Here is a 24,941-nt window from a genome sequence, read left to right as displayed (position 1 = left end):
TGACTAATAGAGTGGCCAAAGTTCAGTAATACTATGGATACAATTGACATTATCACGGATCTTTCGAAATGATGCCAATATTGCTAAGTAATTGACACATCAATTTTGATGCGGTTTCCTGTATATAAATCATTCAAGTCTTTTTTATAACTCCATGCTGCCAGATATCTTGGAAAACAACAAAAATCACAAACCAAGTTGAATAGGCAAATACAGTCCAACTAAAAAACTTCTATTTTCCAAATTACTTCACAAGAATTTAATCAGCAAAAAAAACTTGCATTCATAATTAAATTGATTTTGCAAAAAGGTAAAGATTGACTGAAGGTAAATAATGGTATCTATATGTAGTTTACCATTATCTCATAACTTTATGTAAAAAGTCCTCTATACATTCCTGAAACGTGAACAAAGGAGTGAACTGTTTCAAGCAAAATGTTCATGGTGAAACTAAAGTACATGAATGAACTATCCAGCAGGTCTTTCAGTAGCCTACCCATAAGAAAAATGCCATTGTTAAATTGAATTCCATCCTGACTAAATGACGACAAAGAGGTTTAACAAAGGTAGGAGTTCCCTCTTATTTTAGAAAACAGACAACTAATCAAATGTGAAACACCATTTTCGTTAATAAATTTCAGTCATAACAAAAGGATATATCATTGTGGGAGAAGGAGCACTTCTAAGTTTTAACAACAATCAAATGATAATACACATACTGATGTAGAATGTCTTATTACAACTCTGTTTTTATTCTCTAGTCACTATTGACATGGACAAAGTCCAAGAGCTAGAATTCGCAAAAGATGTTATATACTTGATCCAAAGAAAATGAATAGTTCAGGTCCAGCATCACAAAGAAAAAGTGGATGTCCAATTTGGCATTTAATATCAGTGAATTGTTACAGATTGCACTAAGAAGACATCAGATTTTTTCAGTTAATCTGACCATGAAAGAACTTAAAACTACTGTATCCAAAATTATCCAAGAAGATTCAAACAGCTCATGAGAAAATTCAGCTCCAATTTCTTCAGCTGCCGTTCCAAAAGCAATTCCGAATGAGTTACCCTGGATGGCCCCAAGACGGGGTTTCACACACACACCAACAATGAGAACTTTGTCAGGTTGTTTACCCAAGCAAGCACAGACTAGTGGCTTCATTTTCGCCCCTCTTTCCTTTAGTGCATCCATCAAGAAATAGCAGAACTTGGTAAGTGCCTGGGGATGACCCAACCGCAGGGTGTCAACAGGATCTTCAAGCCTCACCCAGCGAAACTTCCTGTAACTTCTGATGAAACCAGTTTTAGTAATTGCAGAACTTCCTTGCCTGAGAATAGCTCTCTGAATCTCAATTGCACTTTGCATGCCCTTTCTAAGTTGATCGATATTGTTCAAGGACAAGGCAGAGTAAGCAACCCAAAATTGCTCAGCAGCCGATGAATCTTTTTCTGCTGCAAATGACTCGAGCAATGCTGTGACACCATACACTACATCAGCAGCTGAAACTTTCGTGCAATACCCATGTATTCTCAAGAAGCTACGATAATAGAACTCAGTTAAGCCAAACTCTGGCAAGAATCTCTCGAACTCATCCTTCATCTTTTGCTTCACTTCCATGCTCATGTACTGAAATTTCTTCTGGCAATCAACAAGAGGGAACCCCATTCTGGCTAGCAAAAGCTTGAGCTTTTTCAGGCCATTGTCGCTCCAAGTTTTCAGCTTGGTTGCTATGTAGGAAGAGCACAGCATTGAATCGAACAGATTCCACTCCCTCAATAGCATCAGCCTGGGCTCATCTTCATATGCAATTCGAGAATTCTCTGGTGCCTGGATCTTTGTACCATCCTTGAGTGTAACCGAACTGACAGCATCCAGATTTCCTGAGCTGTTTATATGCTGTTCAAGTTCCATGACCCCAGCTTGATACCTCTCATTGGTTAGCCTTTCATGCACAAATTGATCGGTAAGCGAGACACAGGCCAACCATAGCAGTTCATTTGTGTTCTTTCTCAGGGAATGTGCTAACTCGAACAACAAGCAACCAGATGGCTTTCCATGGAAAGTACCCAACTTATAGTACTCCGACTTGAGTTTCCCAAAGAGCTTAATCGGGTCAGGTTCTGAATCCTTAGAGACCCTTCGACGCTTTCTGTTTCCTCCCTCGACCTCTTGGTCGTTGTGGTCATCGCTGTCCTCATCGTCAGAGTTCGCATCAATCTCGTCATCACTGTTCAGATCAGACGCATTGGCCAATGCGGAGACATCGAAATCATAAGCCAGATCGGCCTGGTGCTCATCCTCCTGAGTGTAAAGAACGACAACCTGTTCGTTTTGCTCGCTGAGGTTGTGGAGGTGGACCGGGCGGTGGCTATCGATGATGAAGACATGAACCTCAGGCCCAAGGCTCAAGAACCGGCGCAGGTCGCGGTGGCAGCCCCAGTTTATGAAGAGCAAAGAAAGCGGCTGATTCGACGACCGGAGATTGAGGCCGACAAATTTGTCGACGTCACTGAATGAGGAGACAGGGTACACCGAGTAGCGAATTGAATCGGACGAGAGGACATGGGTTACGATCTTGAGGGCACAGAGGGAGTCGGCGTCGGACGCGGAAGGGAATACCAGAAGCGGGGAAGTGGAGGAGGCCAAGGCAGCATCACGAAGGCGAGCGTAGAAGGATTCGACTCGGAGCTCCCTCACCATGGCTCTTAATATGGATTCTGGAGACCGGGAATAACTGATTTTGCTGGGAAATTTGGAATATAATCACCTGATCCTAGCAAATCACTCCCGATATCTGACCTATCAAGCAAAAAAAAATACATAGCAATTTCGGACTCAGCAACTAAAAATAATGAAAGCAGCCCAAAATTGGCTGACACGACGCGGAATTTAGGCTAAGATTCAAGATAATCACAAAGAAATCGACATGAAGGCACGATTAATCATCAGATCAGCGGTTCCCCTCCCCCCCCCCCCCCAAAATTATCCCCAAGTCGACAGATAAAACTTGAATTTTTTGGTTTCGTCACACATACCTCAATCTTAGATCTTTCAGAAGGCCAGCGGGAGTACCAAGACTTGGCGGTGAGCATCAAAGGAGACCCGGTGTAGAGGTCAGGGAGAGAGGAGATTTCGAGAGGGAGCGAGGGAGAGTTTCTTTGAATCCATCGAAGGAGAGAGTGCGTGAGTGTGGGTGGGCGAAGAAGAGGATTAGAACCATCCTTCTTTCCTTCTCGTGGCTGTCGAGGGATTCGAAATTTTTCGGATGATTTCGAAACCGCGCGCGCCGCGCCACGCCATGATTGGGATGGCGCTTCTTCTGCGGGAGTTCGCTTTTCGGACATCGCTTGGCGTCTTCACGTGGTGGCGGGTCGGACCGCACGATTCTTTCTAGGTTTCTTAATTGAACCGGACCTAAATCGGAAGTCTCGACCTGTCAAACCGAACCAAAATTGTTGTAGCGCACGCACGCATTCGTTGAACGCGTACCATTTCGTGACCAGACCAAATTGGACGGCAGCGATTTGTTTGGGTTTGCATGTAATTCAACTTCAAATGGGGGATACTCTCTCTCTCTCTCTCTCTCTCTCTCTCTAAAGAAAGATAAGAGTTGACATAGGATTTATGTAAAACGATATTTTTTATTTATATTTATAAAAAATAAATAAATAAATTGATCAATTATAAAATTCCTGAAAGAACAACTCTTCTAGTAGACCTTTTTATATAAATCTTGAAAAAATTTTATCTTTATCTCTCATCATTATCCAAATACTCTATGGGAAAATTAAATATACCACATCTAACTCTCCTCTTACCAAGATTTAAAAATACATGAAATATTTATAAAACTTAAAGCTTAATTTTTAGAATTTTTTTCCTTTATAAAAATTTGATTTCAAAATTCTTAAAATATTTACCTATTATATGAACATATGCTAAATAGAAAGGATGGTTTATAATATAAAACCAAACTCAAAGGAGCATCTCAGATGTCCTAAAATGTGACTATTCCATCTGAATGCAAACAACAATATAATCACATATATTAGTTCTCCTCACCTGATTGAATCAATTACTATCTATACAAACAACAATATAATCACTTATATTTGAGAAAAAGCCAGAATGCTGGAGGTTCAACTTGATAGCTTTGATGAGTTTAAAGAAAATATATTTGCTAGGGATGCTAGTAATATTTTTTTTGTGTAATGATGCTCTTAAATGAAGGAATCATCAACATACTTTTTTTTTTTTTGAGAAAATAAGAAGGTTTCAGCTACTCAAGAAACATTCATAAAGAGTATATGTTAACACAGGAAATGCCTGATTAGTCTTGATGAAAATAACCAAAAACAAAGAAAAAAATCACATATTGATTATGGTTGAAGATCATAAGTCCCTCTATGAGAAAGTTTCATCATTATACAAAGATGAAAATCTATCAATTAAACAGTTTATCAACAAAGAAAAATTATTCTCCAAATCAAACATGAAAACATATCATTTGTAGGTTTTCTATTTCTATAACTATAGATGATTTTTCTACTCTTTTTTTATTTACTCTATTTTCTTTTCCTTAGCACAATTAATACAGGAACTAAACATAGAATCCCTAATATGTTCACACTTGAACTTGAGTTTGTTACCAATTCAAGTGTTTTAGATCGATCTTTCTTCTTTTCATACTCAATATAAATATGAAAATTACCTTAATTTCCATCAACCCTTCATGGCTTCAAAGCACTAACTCTTGATGAATTGTTGATGAAGTATTGACAATTCAATCTCAATTATAGAGTTTTCGATTAGGCTATTAGATTTTTTTTTGTAAACGATGTACAGCGTAATGAGAGCTCCAAAAGTAGATGAATTTTTTTTTTGTATAAAGGAAAAAAAAAAGAGAGGAAAATATAAATATAAAAAATATATTAAAAAATACCTATAACTCCCATGTTGAAGACCTCACACCTCCACATGTCTAGCATGTGGATTATAACCTCATATTATCAAAAATTAAATAAATATAGTCCCGTACCATGTACACATAATATGAGAAATAAACTTTTAATTCTTTGACCTATTATGGTATTTTTATAAGCCCCAATGTACAAAAGTAAAAACGGAAACCTTAGAAAATAAGTAAGAATACAATAATATCACATAAATCAAAGCATATCACTCTTTAAAACTTTCACTTGATTCTGAAAAAATATTTTCATATTTGATTTGGAGAATGATATTCCTTTTGATGAAATGTTTGATTGATAGGTTTTCATTTTTGAAAAATGAAGAAACTTCCATGTAAATGCTTGTTATTTTTAACCATAAACATCATTTTATTTCTTTCATTTTTTTGGTCATTTTTTTTCCTTTTTTTCATCTTGGGTACCGTTGAGACAAACACCCTAACCTTATAAATAATTCATTGAAGTTGGAAATAATTATCATTAAGGAAAAGAATGGAAGAAAAGGATATGGAAAATGAAAGAGTTAGTGATTCGTGTCCTTCCTTAAAATTTCATTTCTTATTCTTGATTTCATTTACGAAATCACATTAAGGTTGTGGATGCATAAGTTATCATTTTCCATAATATGTATATTATTTTTAACACACTATTATTGATAAGTTATATTGAATAATGAGTTTACAATTATATTATCATATACATATAATATGATATAATGAATGGTATCATATTGATTATAGATATAATTCCTATTGATAAATAAGCAACCTGATAGAGTGATTATCGTTAAGTAATCGATAGAAATGTAGCCCGAAGAAATCTTACTTTTAAGGCACAAGGTTAGTTACAAAAATTGCTTCTTCAATTATTTGATGTATGAAATGATTTTTCTCTATCAGCTTTTGAGCTAGTTGATTTATCCTAAGAGTCCAAGTTTATTTATTAGCCACTATAAGTGATGATGATGTATGATTACATTATTATTATATTATTTTAATATATATATTTAAAAAAAAATTGATACTCTTAAATGTATTTTCTACTCATGTCTGATCATATGTACTATATATATGATTATTCATGTGAATATATTTAATAAATTATGTATATTTACTTAGCATATTATTGTTGTTATAATTCGAATTATTTCTTCCTCCTTGTTGGTCATTTATACTCATTTTATTATTTTTCAAACCACAATTGAAGTTGGTTGGAGGATTCTTTAAGAGTGAGTTTAAATAATGTTCGAAGGAGCATTAAGTTATTGTTGTTTATGTATGTTTGATTTCATGAGAAGGTTCATGCATAACATAAATTACTGGATATGCAAATCAATTCATACCCAGACATAACTAAATACTATCATATCATGATTTTAAGAAAAGATAGCAATATAAATATATTGGGATTAACTTGGTTAGAAATCTATTTATTATTTTACGATGGGAACTTGGTAGTACCACATAAGCTTAATCTTCAAATTTTAAAGATTAAATTTCGAGGAACGAGTTGCTATATCTAGATCAAATGAAGAAATTTATTTTGTCATTCTAGAAACTTAAATGTAATTATAAATACTTGAATGAGATTATAGTGTGAACATGTTATCAGTTTATATTTAATGGACTAAAATTTAAAACTATTAAGAGGAAAATAAAAGAAGATAAATAAAAGATAAGAAGAAAAGGAATGAAATAGGATAAGATTGGGATATGACCTTCCTTTGATTTTCATTTGTAATTCCTATTGATTTTGTTTCATTTGAAAAATCTTACAAAGATTTTTCATGCATTACCTTATATATATATATATATATATATATATATATATATTCAATGAGTTAAATTATGAGAGTTTATTTATATTATGCATGTTGTATGATATCTTAAATGGTATCATAATAATTATGAATGTTATCCCCGATAGAGAGGGATAAACATTACTAAGGCTAGTCAAAGATACTTTCGTTAGGTTTTGATTATTCCTCCTGATCAATTGTTTTTAATCATAATATATGTATTATATATTTAGACTTATAATCAATCATAATTTATAAACTATTCAATAAATTCAATAACCTTTGTTGAAGCTCATAACATTCTAATAGAAAATATTATATATACATAATAAATTATTTCATTAACCACTATACCACTAACCACTATCGATAGTTATTTCACTACTTCTAATTATCATATTCGTAGGCCTCCTAAAACATTTGATACTTGATTATTAACAAATAAAATTTTTTATATATTTTGTAGTAATTTCATACATCAATTCCAATATTCTCATATCAGTAATATAAACTTTTTGTATATGGTACTTCTTGATTCTTCAATCTTAGATTCATAAAATATTATTAGTCAAATAATTATATTATATTTTTTTTAATAATAAAAGAACTTGATTATCACACAAGGCTCCTAATGCCATCACTATTTTAACCATCCTATTTTTACTTTATAAGTAATATCTTTATTAATCTCTCTATCTTATTAAATAATTGATCTAAGAACTTAAAGAATTTTTTGCTCATCCAATTGAACTATATTCTCCTAACTATTCTTAGTATTAGTAAAATTATATTTGTATATTTAGTTGTAGTCTTAATTGAAAACCTTTAGATTTTAAGGATTACCTCCATAACTAAAACTTAGATTTAATTCTATTTAGACTCTTATCAACTAAAATGATTTTATAAGTAAATAACATATACCAAAGACATTAAATGACTAATAAGCTTATCTATTATCTATGTAAAAATATAGAGACTTAATGTGGAATCATGATGTAATCCTATACTAATAGAAAATTCACTATATGCTCTCTATAGTTCTAATATTGGTTACTATATTATCATTCATATCCTTAGTAATATTAATATAATTAATAGATACATTATTTTCTTTTTCTAAAATCCATCGTAATAAACCTCTAAACACTTTATCATAGGTTTTCTCTAAATCAATAAAAATTATATGTATTATTTTTTCTCTCTATATTTTTATTAATTATCTTAATAAATTAATAAATTTTATTATTAAACTTCTAGGCATAAAACTAAATTGATTTTCAAAGATATTTGTTTCAAGCCTTATCATACTTTCAATAACTCTTTTCTAAAGTTTTGACTTATGATTTTAATTTCTCTATAATTAAACTAATTTTATATGTCACCCTAATTCTTCTAAATTGATACTAAAAAACTTAATTATCATATATTAGGTATCTTTCTAAATCTTATGATTTTTTCAAATATGCTAGTTAACCAAACTACTCTTATATCTCTTAAACTTTTTTAAACCTAAATAGGGGTACAATCAAACAATACACTTTAGCTATTATCGTCTTTTTAAAGACTTCTTTTACTTTATTAGTTTTAAGTTTATGAATAAATATATAATTATTAAATATATTATTATTATTATCCATCATTAGAGCTATGAATGTGTGGAATGCTGATTAAATAATATATAAAAATAATATCTCAATCTTTTCTTAATGTCATTATCATCAATAATATTCTTTGACCTTTATTCTTAATGCATCTAATATTACCTAAATTCCCACTTTCTTTCTCTAGCTTTTTAGTATTTTCTTTCTCTAATTTGATGCATCTAATATTTTTCTCCATCTTAATACTTAATTTATTATAAAAATTATCATATACTATTAAATTTAGATTCTTATTTTTTCTTGATCTTTCCATATTAATAGTTCTTTTAGCCACTTTTTTTAGATTTTTTATATCTATTATTTTTTCTTATTTTTATAATCTTATCAATCTTTAAACTATGATTTTTTAGTGATAATTGCTTTTTGAACTTTCTCACACCACCACTAACCCTATCAAAAAGCTACACCCTTACCTTTTATTTTATCAAGGATCTCCTTTATTAAGTTTCAAATCCTATTAGTCATTATATTTTAAATAATTTTAATATTATTTTCATCCAAATTTGTCTCTCTTTTCATCTTATTATTAAAAATTATTATATTATTATCTTTAAAATTTTACTATCTAGTCATTGTAAATTTTTTTACTATCTTTTGCTTCTTCCATAATATTATCGTTGATTCCTTAAACTTGCGATAGATATAATTTTATAATTCTTGCATATATTTTTATAATTTTTTTTGTGAAAATAATTTATTTGACTATAATCAAATATTTATCTCTCTACCTAAACTGAGTATTTAACTTGAACTCTTGAATAGATCTAACTCAAGTACTAAAAACCCATTGTCCCTGAAATAATTGAAAACCCATTGAAATAGTACTAAAAATATAATTCAAAATGGTTGGATGCATCCAACTACTTGATAAATTTGATTATAGCACCTGTTTCAACTTACACAATAGAAGATTATTATAATCTTTCGATCCATATTCATAAAATTTCTAAGGTATTTTATTTATTTATTTATTTATTTTCACTTTTGGGCTTTTATCAGATGATGTCTCCATATTAGCTTTTACCTACATACAATCTTTTTTACCATTTCAACTAAAATATCTTTCCACTATCATCTTGCGTACACCATCACCATCGTTCCATCGCAAGACGACTTCACTCGCCTTTCCTCGTAGGGCATCGGCTCCTCCCCTTTTTTAGAAAAAAATATTTTTTTCTCTTCCTTCTTCACTTGATAAAATATTTAAATTTATTTCTCCATGATATATGTGGAATCTAAAAAAATAAATAATATCATATTGAGAACACACATTAGTTGCAGCATCTTTTTCTACGTGGTGCGGCTCTCAAAAGGAGTTATTCTGTGAACGGTGGAGGAGAGAATATGCACTTGAGTGCATTTTCTTTTTCTCAAAAGAAAGTCGAATGGGAATGGAATAAATTCACCCTTATCTATTTCTACCTCCACATGAATACCTCACTCATCGAAACACATCCACTCAAGCACCATTGTCAATTAGTTCCTCCTTCCACTATGGTAGCTTTTTAATTCGGAGACGTTTCCTTCCTTTGATTCAAGCTTTTAAGCACGTCTTTTGACGCAGAAAACAAAAGGGGGCTAAGCGTGCGGCGTCAATAGCTTCTTGGGCCGCTAAAGAAGTATTGATTGAATTAAAGCAAAGCAAGAAACATAAAGATGGGAAGCATACATGGTTTGGGAATGTGAAATTTAGGCGAACCAAACCAAAGTTATTCTCTTTACCCTCGGCCAACCCTGCTTCGGATTGCTTGTCCGGTTTCGAACAGGAACCAAAAGATTTCACCTCTTTTGAATACTACGTTAATGATGGATGGGAAAGGTTAAGCCTGGACCCCACCCACAATCATCAGCCTCCACTTGATTTGCACACACTGCATCACCTTAATTCTTATTTGATGATGCAAATACAATATCTTGGATTATTAGATATATCGTCTAATTGCATCATTAACTGATTTTAATAGGATGAATCTATCCATCTGACCGAACCTAATTAATATGATTTGATATTCTTCCTAATATATTATTATTTTTCGCTTAGGAGGAGAGAAGAGAGGAAGTGGATGAGTGACTTACAGGTTGATGGTTCAATGATCCACATTAGTTTCAGAGAATTAAAAAATATTTAAAATATGAAGATATAATTAAGATTTATAAAAGAAAATACAATGGGATAATAATGTCTCCAGAAAAGAATATCATCCGTTATTACTAGAGACTTTTCTAAGTAAATTATCAAAATATCCAAGAAGTAATTTAATAACAAAATAAAAATATGTGACAGATCCACAGACAACATATATTTATCTTTGTTATAGAGAGACTCAGATGGAGGATCCGCTACAACTCTCAGAACAACCTCCATCTGACACACACATATTTATTCTAACGTGGCTGAGGCGTCGCTTTGGGTCCCGTGACCGCGACAGACCGCTTCAACCGGGCCCCACTCGATCGAACGGCCCAATTCCTAAGTGTAAAAAAAAAGCAAAACAGGCGGGAAATATTAAAGATTTACACTTTTTTTTTTATATATTTTATAATCATATCCTTAAAAATGAATGAAATAATAATAGGGTTTTTTTATTTTATTTATAAACTTGAAGATAAATTTAGGACCAAAAGTCATATGATGGTCTGTCCTCCTCATGTCTGAAAGCATATATAAACTATACTTTATAATAGTAAATATATGGATATATTTATAAAACCAGAGGACATTATCCAATTAAACGGAGCGGAAATTGGCCATCCTTTTACTGTAGCGGTGGCAGCGAGAGCGATTTGCGACGAAGCTAAGTGGAGAAGCATCTAACTCTTAGCAGGGGGAGAAAATGAGATGAGTTGCTTCTCTCCTTCCCAGAAGAGGAATCTGCGACGAGGAGCAGAGGAAATCACCACGCACAAAGCCACACGGAACCCAGCTGCACGCAAAATAAGGTATCGCGCTCTCTCTCTCTCTCTCTCTCTCACTCTCACAGACACACTCTCCTCCTTTCCCTCTCTCCCGCTTGAGCAGCGGAACCCGTCTCCTGTAACTTTTGTTCTCTTGGTGAGTGACGAGGAGAGGGATTGGAACATGAGGCGAATGCTGAAGGAAAATAAAAAGAAAAACAGTGTGTTTGGCTATGGAATGCCGGGCTTTTGAGTCGCAGTGAGTTGTTGTCTGTGATTTTGGGTGGGGGCGAGGAAGAGGAAGAAAAGGGCCTTTTGTGTCATCTTCTTGCTTCGATGGTTCTTGCCTTCTTGTGTTCGTTTCCTCTTTGCTAGAAACACAAAAAAAGGAGCTGCCTTGTAGTGTTCTCTCAGGCATGTTCACCTGACAACAATCACAGGACTACCATCTTTGAGCTCATCAACCTTTCTGGTTTCTGGAATCTGGGGCTGTTCTGTGGTGACAATGGGGATGTTAGTCTGTTTCCACTTCAGATAAGCTCTCCCGTCTTCTGTGAGCCCAAGCTTTTCGTTTCTTTACTCTGTGGGTGCAAAAGCTCGAGCAAAATTCAATTTTGCATCAAAACTTGTGGGTGGCTTGGGAGTGTCTTGGGTTGCTGTGCGGGCGGGCTGTTGATCTCTTTTCTCACCAATATACTGCTAAACCTTCCATCTTGGACACACTTCTTCGTACTAGTTGGGTGAGAGAGAGAGAGAGAAGAAGAACCCCAAAGCTCATGCTTGTGTTTTCCTTCGAAAACTCGCGCTAAAGATGCGCCCTTTCCATCTCAAACCCTGTGCGTTGCCTCCCCTCTCATGCTTTCTCCTTTGTTCGTAATGTCTTTTCAAGCTCTTTTGCTGTGTTCTCCACCTCATATCCTCGGGAAAATCCCATATTGGAATCGCTTGTTTTAACTTTTGGGAGCTCTTGGCTTTCTCTTCCATGGAGAGCCAAAACCCTAGTAGAACCCTTGCCGTCAAGACCCTCCTCTTGCTTGCCTTCCTTGTGTTCCAAGCCCCAGAGAGCACCCTCTCCCAAGCCCTCCATTCTGAGCCCACCCTCTTCCATTCCCCAGCACCTTCTCCCCCTTCCAGGACTCCCAAATTTCCCCATAATCCTCGCCTTCGCCGAATCCTCCTCGGCGCTCTCTTTGGCTCCCTCACCGGCTTTGTCGCCTCCATCATCATCCTGCTTCTGGTTCGCCTTCTCCTCCTGTATGCCTGTCGGGCACCGATTCTCAAAGGCCCCGTCGTGTTCTGCCCCTCCATCTCCCCCAAAACACTGCAGTCTCTGCTCTCAACCGATGCCCAATCGATGCAGTTGATCGGGTCGAGCCTCAACGGAAAGTACTACCGGGTCGTCCTGGATGACGACGAGCTGACCATGGCGGTGAAGAGGCTCGAACCGAGCCCCTCCACTGGATCTCCGCCTGTGAACTCCAACTCCCAGAAGAGAAGAGTGCAGCATGAGCTGGAAATGCTGGCGAGGGTGAAGCACCGGAACGTCATGAGCTTGAGGGCCTACATCCGTGATCAAGATCGGTTCTGGCTGGTGTACGACTACATCCCCGGTGGAAGCCTGGAGGACGCGATGGCGCGGGTGCGCTCACAGCAGCTGACGCTTGGATGGGACGCGAGGCTTCGGATTGCAGTTGGAATTGCAAAGGGATTAAGGTATCTCCACTTTGAATGCAGCCGGAGGATTCTGCATTACGGTCTGAAGCCATCGAATGTGATGCTCGACGAAGGGTTCGAGCCAAGATTAGGGGATTTCGGATTGGCGATGCTGGAAAACTCTCGGCTGGATACACCGAGCACCGCCACTCACTATGTCGCTCCCGAGTGTTTTCAGAGTTGCAGGTATCACAAAGCCCTTTTGTTTTGTGTTTGGCAACTGAGATTATTATGAACTGCTAAAGCATTGATGTCAATTACAGTGATGAAGTTGTTTTGTGCCTTCATTCTTTTCTTGTGATCCACTCCCTTTCCTTCTTAAAGCTAGAAGCTTAATGTAGTACATGATAATAGGCTTGGTTTTCAATGAGAATTTTGACTGCTTTCCATAGGACAGAACTTTATCTAATCCACTTTAGATAAAAAACTAGCCTATTGCATTCATTGCCTTTACTGCTATAGTTTATGCTATGGTCCTTTTATGATTTTGAGGGTGTACTTGTGAAATTGGAGTGCTTTTCTTGGCATGCTGATACACTCCACCACAGTATCAAAGTTTTCTAGGGGCAATGGTGCCCGAATTCCTGTCCCTGAATTCAGATTATATGTTGACCTGTTTGAGCTAAGGCTAACTTTGAAAAGCAGACTGTTAGTCATAACATGAACATTTTCCGATCAAGCGGATTAATTCTGATTCAATGTTATTTTGTTATGGTTACTGAAATTTAGTGCTTAACATGAATGCTTGAGGTTTTCCCATGCTTCGCTACTCGATGAATGCCATTCCCTGAAGTTGGTTCCGACGTTCCTCAGGTACACAGACAAGAGTGATGTCTATAGTTTCGGGGTGATCCTAGGCGTTCTTTTCACGGGAAAAGACCCGTCCTATCCGTTCTTTGCAGGAGAGACAGGGAGAGGCAGCTTGGGCCGATGGCTCAGGCACTTGCAGCAAGCTGGAGAGGCTCGGGAAGCATTGGATAAAGGCATCCTAGGGGAGGAGATGGAAGAAGAGGAGATGCTGATGGCAATCAGAATCGCTATTGTATGCCTGTCAGACTTGCCGGCTGACCGACCATCGAGCGATGAGCTGGTGGCAATGCTTACCCAACTCCATAGCTTCTGAAACCACTCCTGAATGCCCTCTATGTGGCCTCTGTGATTCGGAGCTTCTCGGTGCCAGTGTTGGACATCATAGAGTATTCATGCTTAGCTTCTGATATATGTCTTGAATGTATTCCTGATGACTGATCGGAAGCATTGTCATTGAAAGATTGTCCCTGCCTCACCCAAACTGTTATGGAATCCTCGTTATGTAAGTCTCTGATGACTTTCGAGTATGTGAGGCTTTTGGGCGTTTGGGAGTTCAACAATGTGAATAGTTCTTGTGCTTTGAAGTCCTTTTTCGATGTGTAATACCACTATTAGTGTTGGACGTTGGTGTAATCTTTGGTACCAAGGAACAATATATGTTTCCCGGGATGGAGGTATGCCATGAGGGATGGCTGTTGAAAGTTACAGAATCCCATGTGGAGAATGCCTGCATCGATTTGGACGGATCCATTGTCGATTGTCCTTGTTGCAGAGGACCACTTCATCAAGGCATGCCTGCCTGGTCTACCAAGGACCGGGCAGAGAGCTTTGTGGCTCACAATTTTATCTTCACTTTTACCATTCATTGCCTGCCACCCTACTGAAGCTTTACTTTGCAGAGCCAATCTCGTGGGCTGGGGAGAGAGAGAGCTGGCCCCTGTCATGCACTGCATGCATGCATGCATGCATCAGGTAGGGAGGCATGGAAAGGCTGTGAGGAGAGCGGCATCCATGTGGGGGGATCTGAAAAGTCATGGGCTTCTGGCCCTCAAGGTTGTGCTGTAAATAAAGAGTATAGAGAAGTAAAAGGGGAAGGGTTCAAAATGCAAGGACTAGTGGGATAAAAGCTTAGCTGAACTGGAGGGGACAGTATCTGTTTTAGCTGCTATTTGGCAGAAACCAAGGACTTGCAGAATGTAACTTGGTGATCAAACATGCTCAAATGGCAAATCCGAAACTCGATAGATCAGCAGGTAAATCTTTGCCTGAATAAAGCTCACACTTCTGCCTGATTCCTTTTTTTTTTTTTTTTTGAACAAGAAAATTTTATAATTACGAAATGTTTTTAATTGTATAATTGAGACTGATGTTACTTGATGATGTCTTTTTATTGGTGAGTGCTAGTCGAATGTTATCCGCACCCTTGGGGGAATGCTGAGGTCAGTGAAAGGCTGGAGGAACAGGTTCTTCCTTGTCTAGTATATGCTAAGACTAGTCTTAGACATGGAATTGAAAGACCACCACTAAGGGTAGGGTAATCAAGCAGGAGGAGCAAGATAATAAGCTTGCCGATATCCTAGCTAGCATCCTCCTTGGCCTTTCGTGGCATGCTTCACTTGTTTGGGCTAGACTGAGGTGGTCGTCGTGGTATCTTGTCTTCTTGCTCTTGCCGAAGATGAGTTCAATTCTTTCTCTGTGTCGTACGGATGATTAGTAGACTGACTAATAAGATCCAAATGTAGATATTGGATGCGCTTTTAGTCAGCTTTCAAGCTCGTGGGGCCCTCAGAATAAACAATGGGAGATTGAACGTTGCTGCACCTGTGACTGCAAAGGCCGAGGTCGTCTACGAGTGTTGCGAAGATACCTCAAAGAGAGACGCGAATGTTCAAGTGCCTCACTTGACAGGCTCGACCTGGGGACGAGGAGCATCCCACGAACAGGAATAGGGGTGCTCGTGAGGAACAAACCACACTTCTCACCCTTTCCTCCTCTAACTAGACTGAAAAGGAACAACAACCAGCAGAATTTGAAGATGATGAAGAAGAATCAAGTAAGAAAGAATGAAAAATCTAAAGAAGAAGAAAAGAAAAATTAATAAAAAAAAATGAATACGAAGAGTCACCGGTGAAAATTCAATCTTAAATCATAAATGGTTGCATATTGTCTATATCCTGCACCCAATACGAAAAGGAGATTTATATAATTATCATTAAAATCTTGTTGTAGAAGATTATGCATAAGAAGTTGGTTCCATGTTTATTTTTATGAATAACCACGAAAGATGCACTACATAATTATCATTGGAATCTTGTTGTAAACTATGCATCAGAAGTTGGTTCCGTGTCTTTTTTTTAGGGAAGAAGATGACCAAAGAATCCTTGAAAGAAGAGAAAGGAAGCCCTCTTACAGTAATTCAGATTTATTGTCACAATTTACAGAAGAAAAAATCCCCTGCAAAGACCACATAATAATATATTTATCAGTACTTGCAGGAATGTCCATCTTAAGCCCTAAATTAATATTCTCAAAGGAACTGACTAGTTCACAAGATTCAAACAAAGGCATCTGATGGTGTACTTTCGAGTTCGAAAAAGCATTTACTGCAGTAAGATGTGACCAAGAGGAAAAGAAACGTATATATAGTTAATGACAGAAAGGAAGACTAGATCATAGGACTACATTTAAGCAATTAATTAAAGAGCAAGTTGTACGATCGAGTAGATCATGATGTTTTAGTTGGACGAGCATGGTAAACAATTTTGTCTGCAACAAGTCATTACCGGCTTGTCATGAATGCCTAGCTGAGCCCACGCTATCACTTGGAGCAGCTCTTCGGGAGTCCCATATCCCCCTGCTGTAACAACTCAATCAGCTCCATGCTGAAACCAAGAACAACACCTTATATATATTGCCCGAAAACCTCATGTTTCTTCTATATTCTTGGGTATTTTCTCTTTAGGACTGTTCTAGATTCTCGAGCTACCTCACGTGATTTGTCATGATTAAGTTCATCAAACGAGCTAGCCCTGAAACGCAAGTCACCTAAGGTAGACCATTTAATGGCAGTCCAGCTCTACCGAGCACCCAAGTCAATTTATGAGAACCCAAATGCTTTATGAAGAACAAAACGACTTTCTAAAAGCTATCAGCAGGCACATATTTTATATTATAAAAATTATAATAATATATTATCATGATTCTATTAGATCACGATCTCAACTTGATCTCTTACATTATAAAATGATTTAGATGAATATTTTTTATTTATTATTGATTAAAAAATCATATAGTTATCATATTTTTGTAATCTTTCATTATTTATATAAATTCATACCCATTATCAATAAAAATTCAAGTTTGTCATTTCTTTTAGTTGTCGTCTTTTTCTTATAAGCTGCTTCGAGCCTTTTGTTCTCAATTGTTCGATATAGTTAGTAATGCCTCTTCAACTAGCCACTGTTCGATATATCATTTTTAACTTATTTGTCTTTGAAAGTATTATTGTCTCCTTTAATGTTGTAACATTTTCTTAAAATCAGGCTCATAAACTACCTCTTAGTATACCTAATTTAATTCTCTTTTAATTGATTATAATCTTATGGGTTATGTAGATAATATTATCATTTACCCTCCATAAATAATTAGAGAGAATATTATTGAAGTTGTGAATCCTAAATATACTTTTTTGGATTTGTCAATATCATCTTCTTACGAGTGCTATCATTATCTTTCTTTTCTTAAATCATTCCCTACATTATCTTTATATAATCTTCTTACGAAGTGTGGTCTAAGCGTACAATAATGTATGCTAATTAATCCTTTGGTCATCTCATGTAATTTTAAAAAACTTTCTTTAAGATTTCTAAGGGCATACAATCTGTTTTTTATTACATGCAAGCCTCTTGATGAAGATATTATTTTTCATATATTAAATGGTCTTGTTTCGCATTACAAAGAGATCTCAATTGTAATTCGTGCTAACGATAGTTTTGTATATTTTGAAGAACTTTATGATAAGCTTTCTGATTATAAAGCTTATCTTAACCGAGAGTCGCTTACGATGATGCTTTTATCACCACTAACTTTGCTAACAAAGTTAATTCTAATAATAAGATAAAATCCACAACTAGAAAGATAACTGTCTAACCAATCATTTTGGAAGCAACATGCAAAAACACTATAGTAAAAGTATCAATAAATCTGGGTAATAATTCAACAACAAAGTCACTTGTCAAATATATGACATGGAAGACTATGTTGTCACTTGCAAGCTACTATTCTATATATGTTTCAGCCTTTGTACTCACTTATTCTACATATCCTACTACACCACTTACTCGGTTTTAATTATCATTGCCATATGTTTACTTTATTATTCAATCATTTCAACCTTCACCAAATTGGCTTATTGATTCTGGGACTTCTCGTAATGGCATATTTGACTTGAATAATTTGCCTATTCATTTGTATTATGATAGTTCAAATGATATCATGATAGGTGATGATAAAAGTCTCAAATAACTTATACTGGTTCTATAAATATTTGCTCATCAAAATCCATTTTACTTTCTGATGTCCTTTGTATTTCTAATATGAAAAAAGATTCTAATATCTATCTCTAAATAATTATGTTCTAAGAATGTTCATATTGAATTCTTAGTCTCTTTATTTGTTATAAAAGATCTCAATACGAGGGATGAATCAAGCCATGAGATATTTGACTCTCTCAAAATTTCCTTATCGCTTGAAAAATTACTTGAAGCATTTCATAATTTATGTGATAAATTTAAAAAAAATAATAAAAAATATAATTCATTAAAAAGAAATCATTCATTACTTACTAATGAATTTGATACATTAAAAATTTTATATGATAAATATATATCAACATCTTGTACTCCTTACACTAAATGTAAAAATTTAAAATATTTAATCTTGAGCTTAAAAAGAAGTTATTTAAAAAATCACTTGTTTTGGAAAATATAACAAAAACCTAATTGCCATGAATGAATGAGAAACTAGAACATTCCCTAAAAGAATCAATTGATAGTAATGATTTAATAGAATCTCTTAAAAATAAAAAAAAAATCCTACAATAAATATTAAAAATTTTAAAATTAAAAATAAATTACTTGACATGAATAGCTCGTACTACATACTTCTTTTAAAGTGAAAGGTAACAATCGTAGAAAGTTTGATTACTATGTTTATACATTCTCTCTCAAAAAAATATAGTCATTCTAAATTAATTTAGATTCCTTAAGAAATCATAAGTGACTTAATATCTTCCGGCGTCTCTCTTTACTTCACCAGTTTACAAGATGGTGTGCATTTGTGTGCATGAGCAACGTCCAACATGAGTAGCGAGGTGACATCCAATCACAAGTTTCACTACGCACAGAGGCTAACAGATATTGTGTACGTCGATCCATGTTCAACATGAGTAGCTTGGTGCCATCCAATTATAAGCATTACCTACGCAAAGAGGACCCCCATCTTTGGCTGCGGAAATTACATTCCGCAAGTTGTACATTGCTAAGAATATTGTTTCGAAGACTATCACAAGCATTATCATGATGATACAATTGCAAGCAAGAACGGCATACTCATTGATGACTAAAACACCAACTTATTGGAGTACCAATTTTACTGAAATATAATGACACCGAATATAATACAAATAAGCTGACATTTTATCCAACGCTTATTAGTCCAAAAGATCAAGACATTGATCTGCACGGTAGCAGATCAAACTTGTTGAGCACAATACCAGCGGTCACCACAAACGTCTGAATCCTCGGTACAACTTTCATCGTACATCTTTTGTTCCCCATTTTTAGTTGCATAAAATGGGAGCCGCGGTATCTTTTCTGCAGACTCTTGGAAACAACTAAAATGGGAGCACGGTAGCAGATCAAACATCCCACAAATTGTTCCTACATGGACTGCAAATTTGAAGCAAATAGATAATTCTGTACTTGCCACAATCTATAAGAGCTATGCAATGTTCAAGGGCCTGATGTCCCACTATGAACCAACAGTTAAATGTCAGTCATCATTCTGATACAGTTATTTCACAACCACTACAACTATTTTTCCTACAGTGGATATTTAAACACATTTCAAGAAAAGAGCAAATTTTCCAAGTGTCGTAATCTACACGATAAAATACTTTACAGCAGCTGATCGCTTGTCCTGGATCAGTCAAGACACTTGATTTAGTTGTTTACGAGCTCAACATAATCTCATGACATGGCTTCATGACTCCCTATACTTGGTTAAATCAAACGTCAATGTTCTCGAACAGCTGCAATCATACAGTACTAAGATTATGAGTCAGACGTAAAATACTAAAATCATTCTCGTAAGGGATATCCTGCAAGAAAGACTAGCATCACCTTCTTTCGGAGTCTCTATACACTCCGACTAATGCCTCAGCTTTGTCATAGAAGCTGTCCTTGAGTGATATCACGATACTTTGGAAACCACATCCTCCGTCACCATCTTGGCTGCCTCGAGCACCATCGCATGATTTTGACCTAATGAACCCAGCAACCTTGGCAACATTCAAGTTATCTAACGCTGCGTCAACTTCATCCAGAATGAAGAATGGAGATGGCTTGTAACTGAAGCAGTAACAAAAGAACAAATGTTCAGATGGAAAAGATCTGCTTCACTATGGCTTGAATAGCATGCCTTATTTAAGGTAAACTACAGGTAAAAACATCTTCAAATATCTGGGTCCTCAGGCCAAATAAAGATAGGTCCATGCAGATTGCCATAATCAGATAAAGACTCCCAAAGAAAGCCACATAGTGACTATAATTCAAATGGCATTTCAAATTATAATTAAACAGCATGGAAAATTTTCACATGTGGAATCACATTTTCAGATGGCTTAAGCACGAGTATTGGAGAAGTTCACGAAGAAAGTGGTTATTTAGCAAAAATCAAAACATATTCCACTGAAAGGAGAAACTAGAATCAGGTGGTGGCCAAAATAGGGCATAAAATTACTATACAACAAACCAAAGAGAAGTTCCCCACAGAAAGTACCTGTGAATTGCAAATAGCAAGGCAAGTGCTGCCACAGTTTTCTCCCCACCTGATAACTGCTCCATATCCCTGAACCGTTTGGTAGGAGGCATGGCTGTGTATTTGATTCCATGCAAAAAAGGCTCGTCCTCATTTTCAAGATTCAGATATGCTGTCCCCCCAAGTGGATGTGTTTGACTCTTTGTTAATTGCTTGTAAATTTTGTCTATACCCTTAGAAATATGATCAAAGGCTTCCATGAAAAGCTCATACCTGAAAATTTTCACAACAGATTTAAAGCACAGCACGTTAATAAAATATGGTTAACAAGTCTGGAAGCAAACTTGTAATATGTACAATAATAGTATCCAAAGAAGCACAAGATATTGTAACGAAAATGATGACTGGGAAAAATGCTCTAACATTCAGGCAGTATGAAATTTATGTTTCTAGAATACACACATGGTTTAAATTACCCCCCTGAATGCTTTAAGCACCAACTACAAATTTTTCAAAAAAGAAAAAAGAGAATTTTGACAACATAACACAAAAGAAAAAGATCCAAAAACTAATACTTCCAGATGGTTGTGGAGACTAGTACTAAGTTGACCATGTTTTGGCAATTAATATACAGTAGTTCTCTCTTCAACAAATTTCTATTAGTTCTTTATGCACTGGCTTTGTTTCAAACATTCAAGTTTATCTTTTCCTTGTTGTTCAATTACATTCGAGACAAACTTTTTAGCAACTTAACAATATTTTCAGAAGATCACTGAATAAACAACAAAAATAGGATACTTTGAACAATCCAAAATATAAAAGGATGGCATACAATTCCTGTATAACAGTACCTTTTCTGTTTGACAGAATTATATCTGTCAGTTATTTCTTTCTCTTCTTTTCTAGCTGCTTCAAATTTTTCAACAACTTCCTTTTCCTTCCCCTGCAAGGCTTCATATTGATCAAGTGCTTTTAAGTTAGGAGCTGTTCTTTCTATTTCAACCATAAGATTATCCATCTTTTGTTTGAAATCTAGCCCAAGTTTTTCTCTCTCAGAAGGTCTCATCTCCTGCAAATACATTCTGCTCAGTTGAGTGTAGTCAAAGACTGGCAATACACTAGAAGTTCCAGTTTGCATTGGATCATCAACTGTTGGAAGCTTCAATTGCTCAAGCTCACACTTATCAAGCACCTCCTGCTTATTTGATCTAAGCTGTTCAAGCTGTGCCTCCTGTTGTAAAAGATCAGATTCTTGATATGAATGGAAAATTGAACTTAAGCACAATTTTACTTTTCAATCATCAATGTATTGCAGCGAAATGAAAATCTGATTTCTTCATAACAAATTGAAATCATTATTGAGCAAAATCCCTACAGCAAAACCACCAAAAACCATGAAGGAAAAAAAAATGTCACATCCAATAACACTGACCTTAGAATTAATGACTCGCTGCAGCTTCCCAATTGTCCCTTTGAAACTATCACTCTTCTTCTTTAGTTCGTCGATGACCTTCTCACACTCATCTGACTTAGCCTTCCAATCTAGATAGCAGATAAGTCACTAAATGTTAGGGCATAAAACCAAGTTTAAATAGCAAATTGACAATAATTAAATAATCAAGCCTACGTCCATGTTACATTGTCAAGCATAGAAGTATTTAAAGTAGAAACAGTCAGCTTTTCAAGTGAACACTTCAGAATTTGCACTTGATCCAAAAACCATAATAATAGATCAAATGTTAATGATGAGCTTGTAATTGCAATATTCTCCATCTTAGAATTTCAATTATAACCGTCTGTTTGGAATATGGAACAGCATGCATCTGATCTAGTTTCTGTAGCTTCTGTAAGTTGCACTCATATACGTAAATATCGTTCAACATCCACCAAAATTTTCAATAATTTAAAAAGCAGATCTTCTTATCATCAATGTTTCCAGTTGCACAGCACAAGGGCATGCTTGACTTGCCAGCATGATGCTTGCTCACCAGTATGCTTGGTTTAGACTCCAGCTCTCTCTCTCTAAATACTGAGCATAACAAGAAGATTGCTAGCTGCACCCAACATCCTTAACTCTCTCCACCCCAGGTCTAGAAGAGAATCAGACTATTAAGCCCTAACCACGCATCACAAGAGGTCCTCTCCAGAATCTCAAACATGATGCCCAGGTTAAAATGAAGTAAATTTACTGTTGCACCAACAATGGAACTATGAAACAAGCTTCCTAAACAATATCTAGAAATATGGAACCTGGATTATGCTGCCCATTTACTGAAATTAACTTAAAAGATGAACACTTATCACCTGAGTCATGTTTCATTCTGAATTCACTTAACTTAAATGATAAAATCAATAATACAATCAATGAGCTCATAAATAAGAAAAAGTTGACAAGTAAATTCATAAACCAGCAGCACAATATATTTTGGGGGAAACACAAATTACTCTTTAACTACTAGGTGGATACACTAAAGCAGCAACTAAAGAGCTTGACAAGTTTGGAAATCCATGTGGATAGAAACAAAGCATATAATATGAGTACCATCAGCTTTTTGTTCTATTTTTTTCATCTGGTCTAAAATTTCTGCTGCTGTGTGCTCCACATCATACTCTTTCTGTTTAACATTTTTCAACTCTTCCCTCAAAGAATCAATAGACGATTCCAGCTTTGAAATTGGTGTATTCATGTCCCGCTTTTGTTCATACTCTAGCCTACAATAGAATTAAAGCAATTTATGCATCAACGCTTGCTGCATATATTCATAAACTGGAAAACATCTTGACATTTAATCTAAATGGATAACCAGCCTTTAGTTAAAATTCATCAATTGTTTAGAAAACTCAAGACAGTACCTTGTGATAAATGCACAAACCATTATCCACAGGATTGGTTGATACAGTTGGTTTGTTGATACAGTAACATGAAAATTTAATTAAAAAACATGCAGATCTGAAACAACTAATAGGAATTTATTAGTTTTTTCCAGTATGAAGTAGTCGTTGACAATTCATTAGCTATAAAATTATAGCCTGAAAAGCAATTTACATGTTCCAGTTGTTGGTGTGTAAAGATAACTTGCAAGAAACTCCAACTGAGAACTCCTGACCAGCTAGTTCCCACTTTAGGTTTGCAGTAATAAATTGCAAGGTAAGGTATCCCAAGACTGCACACGATTCAACTGGTTCACAAAAATTATTCATGTCAAGACAACACATAGCACTTGTCAAACTGAATACTCCAAAACCTTTTGTGCTCATTACCTTTTACTTTAATGAATAAAAAAATAGTGTTCACAATATCAAGTCAAATGTTTTCTTCCAGCTGTCTAAATGTTTGAAGCAAGCATCTGCTTCACAATTGGATGATTGCATACTTATTATCAACAACCACATTTCTTTTATTCTCCATTATTATTCCCACACCATAAAGAGAAATAGCTTTATTTACCAGACTTTAAAATTGACGATCCTATGATATAGCCCTTGGTTCAATTGACTGATCCACTATTTATTGAAGATGACAACTAGTCAATAAGATTCTTCTAATGAACTTCATAAAACAATTTTCCAGCTTCCATCTTCGTTGGCTCATCTCTATTTATCAATCCATGTGAAATTAAAGAAGGAAACATATTTAAGATATTTACTTGTCTTGTCCTATTGGAAAGTCTGATTCTGTTCTCTCCTCACTCCTCAACTAGTGGTGATTGTTATGGTGGCGGCAAAGACAATGGTGGCCGTCGTAGTAATGGTGAATGGAGACAGCAGCAACGGTGACAACCAGTGATTTAAAAAGCGCTAGGCGCCAAAAGGCGCTAAGGTCCAAAAACGTCCGAGGCGCTAGGCACTCACCCGAGCGAAGCGAGACGCTAAAATATAAAAATATACAATATAATTAATAAATATAATTATTTAAAACTTTAAATAAAAATATGCTATTAAATTAAGAAAATCTAAGATACAAAATTATAATGTCACATTAACAAAAAGTTTCAAAATTCAAATACTATTATTAGTATATTGTTAACAGTATACAGAAGGAGAAGAAGGAAGAG

The 24,941-nt window shown here is 35.4% G+C and overlaps 3 protein-coding genes across 3 annotated transcripts in view; 1 reads left to right on the top strand and 2 right to left on the bottom strand.

Moving 5' to 3' along the window:
• Positions 1–789: 789 nt before the first annotated feature.
• LOC135638620 (uncharacterized) lies at positions 790–3,328 on the bottom strand. Its single transcript, XM_065151822.1, has 2 exons — positions 3,037–3,328; positions 790–2,800 (listed from the first exon to the last, which is right to left on the bottom strand). Exon 2 carries the CDS (start codon positions 2,699–2,701, stop codon positions 926–928), a length of 1,776 nt encoding a protein of 591 aa, XP_065007894.1. The 5' UTR covers positions 2,702–2,800; positions 3,037–3,328; the 3' UTR covers positions 790–925.
• Positions 3,329–11,177: 7,849 nt separating this feature from the next.
• LOC135637867 (inactive leucine-rich repeat receptor-like protein kinase CORYNE) lies at positions 11,178–14,470 on the top strand. Its single transcript, XM_065150711.1, has 3 exons — positions 11,178–11,370; positions 11,766–13,224; positions 13,852–14,470. Exons 2-3 carry the CDS (start codon positions 12,308–12,310, stop codon positions 14,159–14,161), a joined length of 1,227 nt encoding a protein of 408 aa, XP_065006783.1. The 5' UTR covers positions 11,178–11,370; positions 11,766–12,307; the 3' UTR covers positions 14,162–14,470.
• Positions 14,471–19,856: 5,386 nt separating this feature from the next.
• The window catches only part of LOC103985596 (structural maintenance of chromosomes protein 1), a 35,535-nt gene continuing 30,450 nt past the window's right edge, over positions 19,857–24,941 (bottom strand). The window contains exons 13-18 of the mRNA XM_009403343.3: positions 23,429–23,598; positions 22,319–22,428; positions 21,738–22,117; positions 20,908–21,159; positions 20,250–20,477; positions 19,857–20,158 (exon numbers count right to left, since the gene is read on the bottom strand). Of these exons, the coding sequence (XP_009401618.2) occupies positions 20,110–20,158; positions 20,250–20,477; positions 20,908–21,159; positions 21,738–22,117; positions 22,319–22,428; positions 23,429–23,598 (1,189 nt within the window). The 3' untranslated portion in view covers positions 19,857–20,109. The remainder of the gene's footprint in view (positions 20,159–20,249; positions 20,478–20,907; positions 21,160–21,737; positions 22,118–22,318; positions 22,429–23,428; positions 23,599–24,941) is intronic.

The sequence above is a fragment of the Musa acuminata genome, chromosome BXJ3-5, assembly GCF_036884655.1.
Source record: "Musa acuminata AAA Group cultivar baxijiao chromosome BXJ3-5, Cavendish_Baxijiao_AAA, whole genome shotgun sequence".
Classification (NCBI taxonomy): Eukaryota; Viridiplantae; Streptophyta; class Magnoliopsida; order Zingiberales; family Musaceae; genus Musa; species Musa acuminata.
The sequence above is the reverse complement of the archived record's forward strand: the minus strand, read 5'-3'. Positions and strand labels throughout refer to the sequence as shown.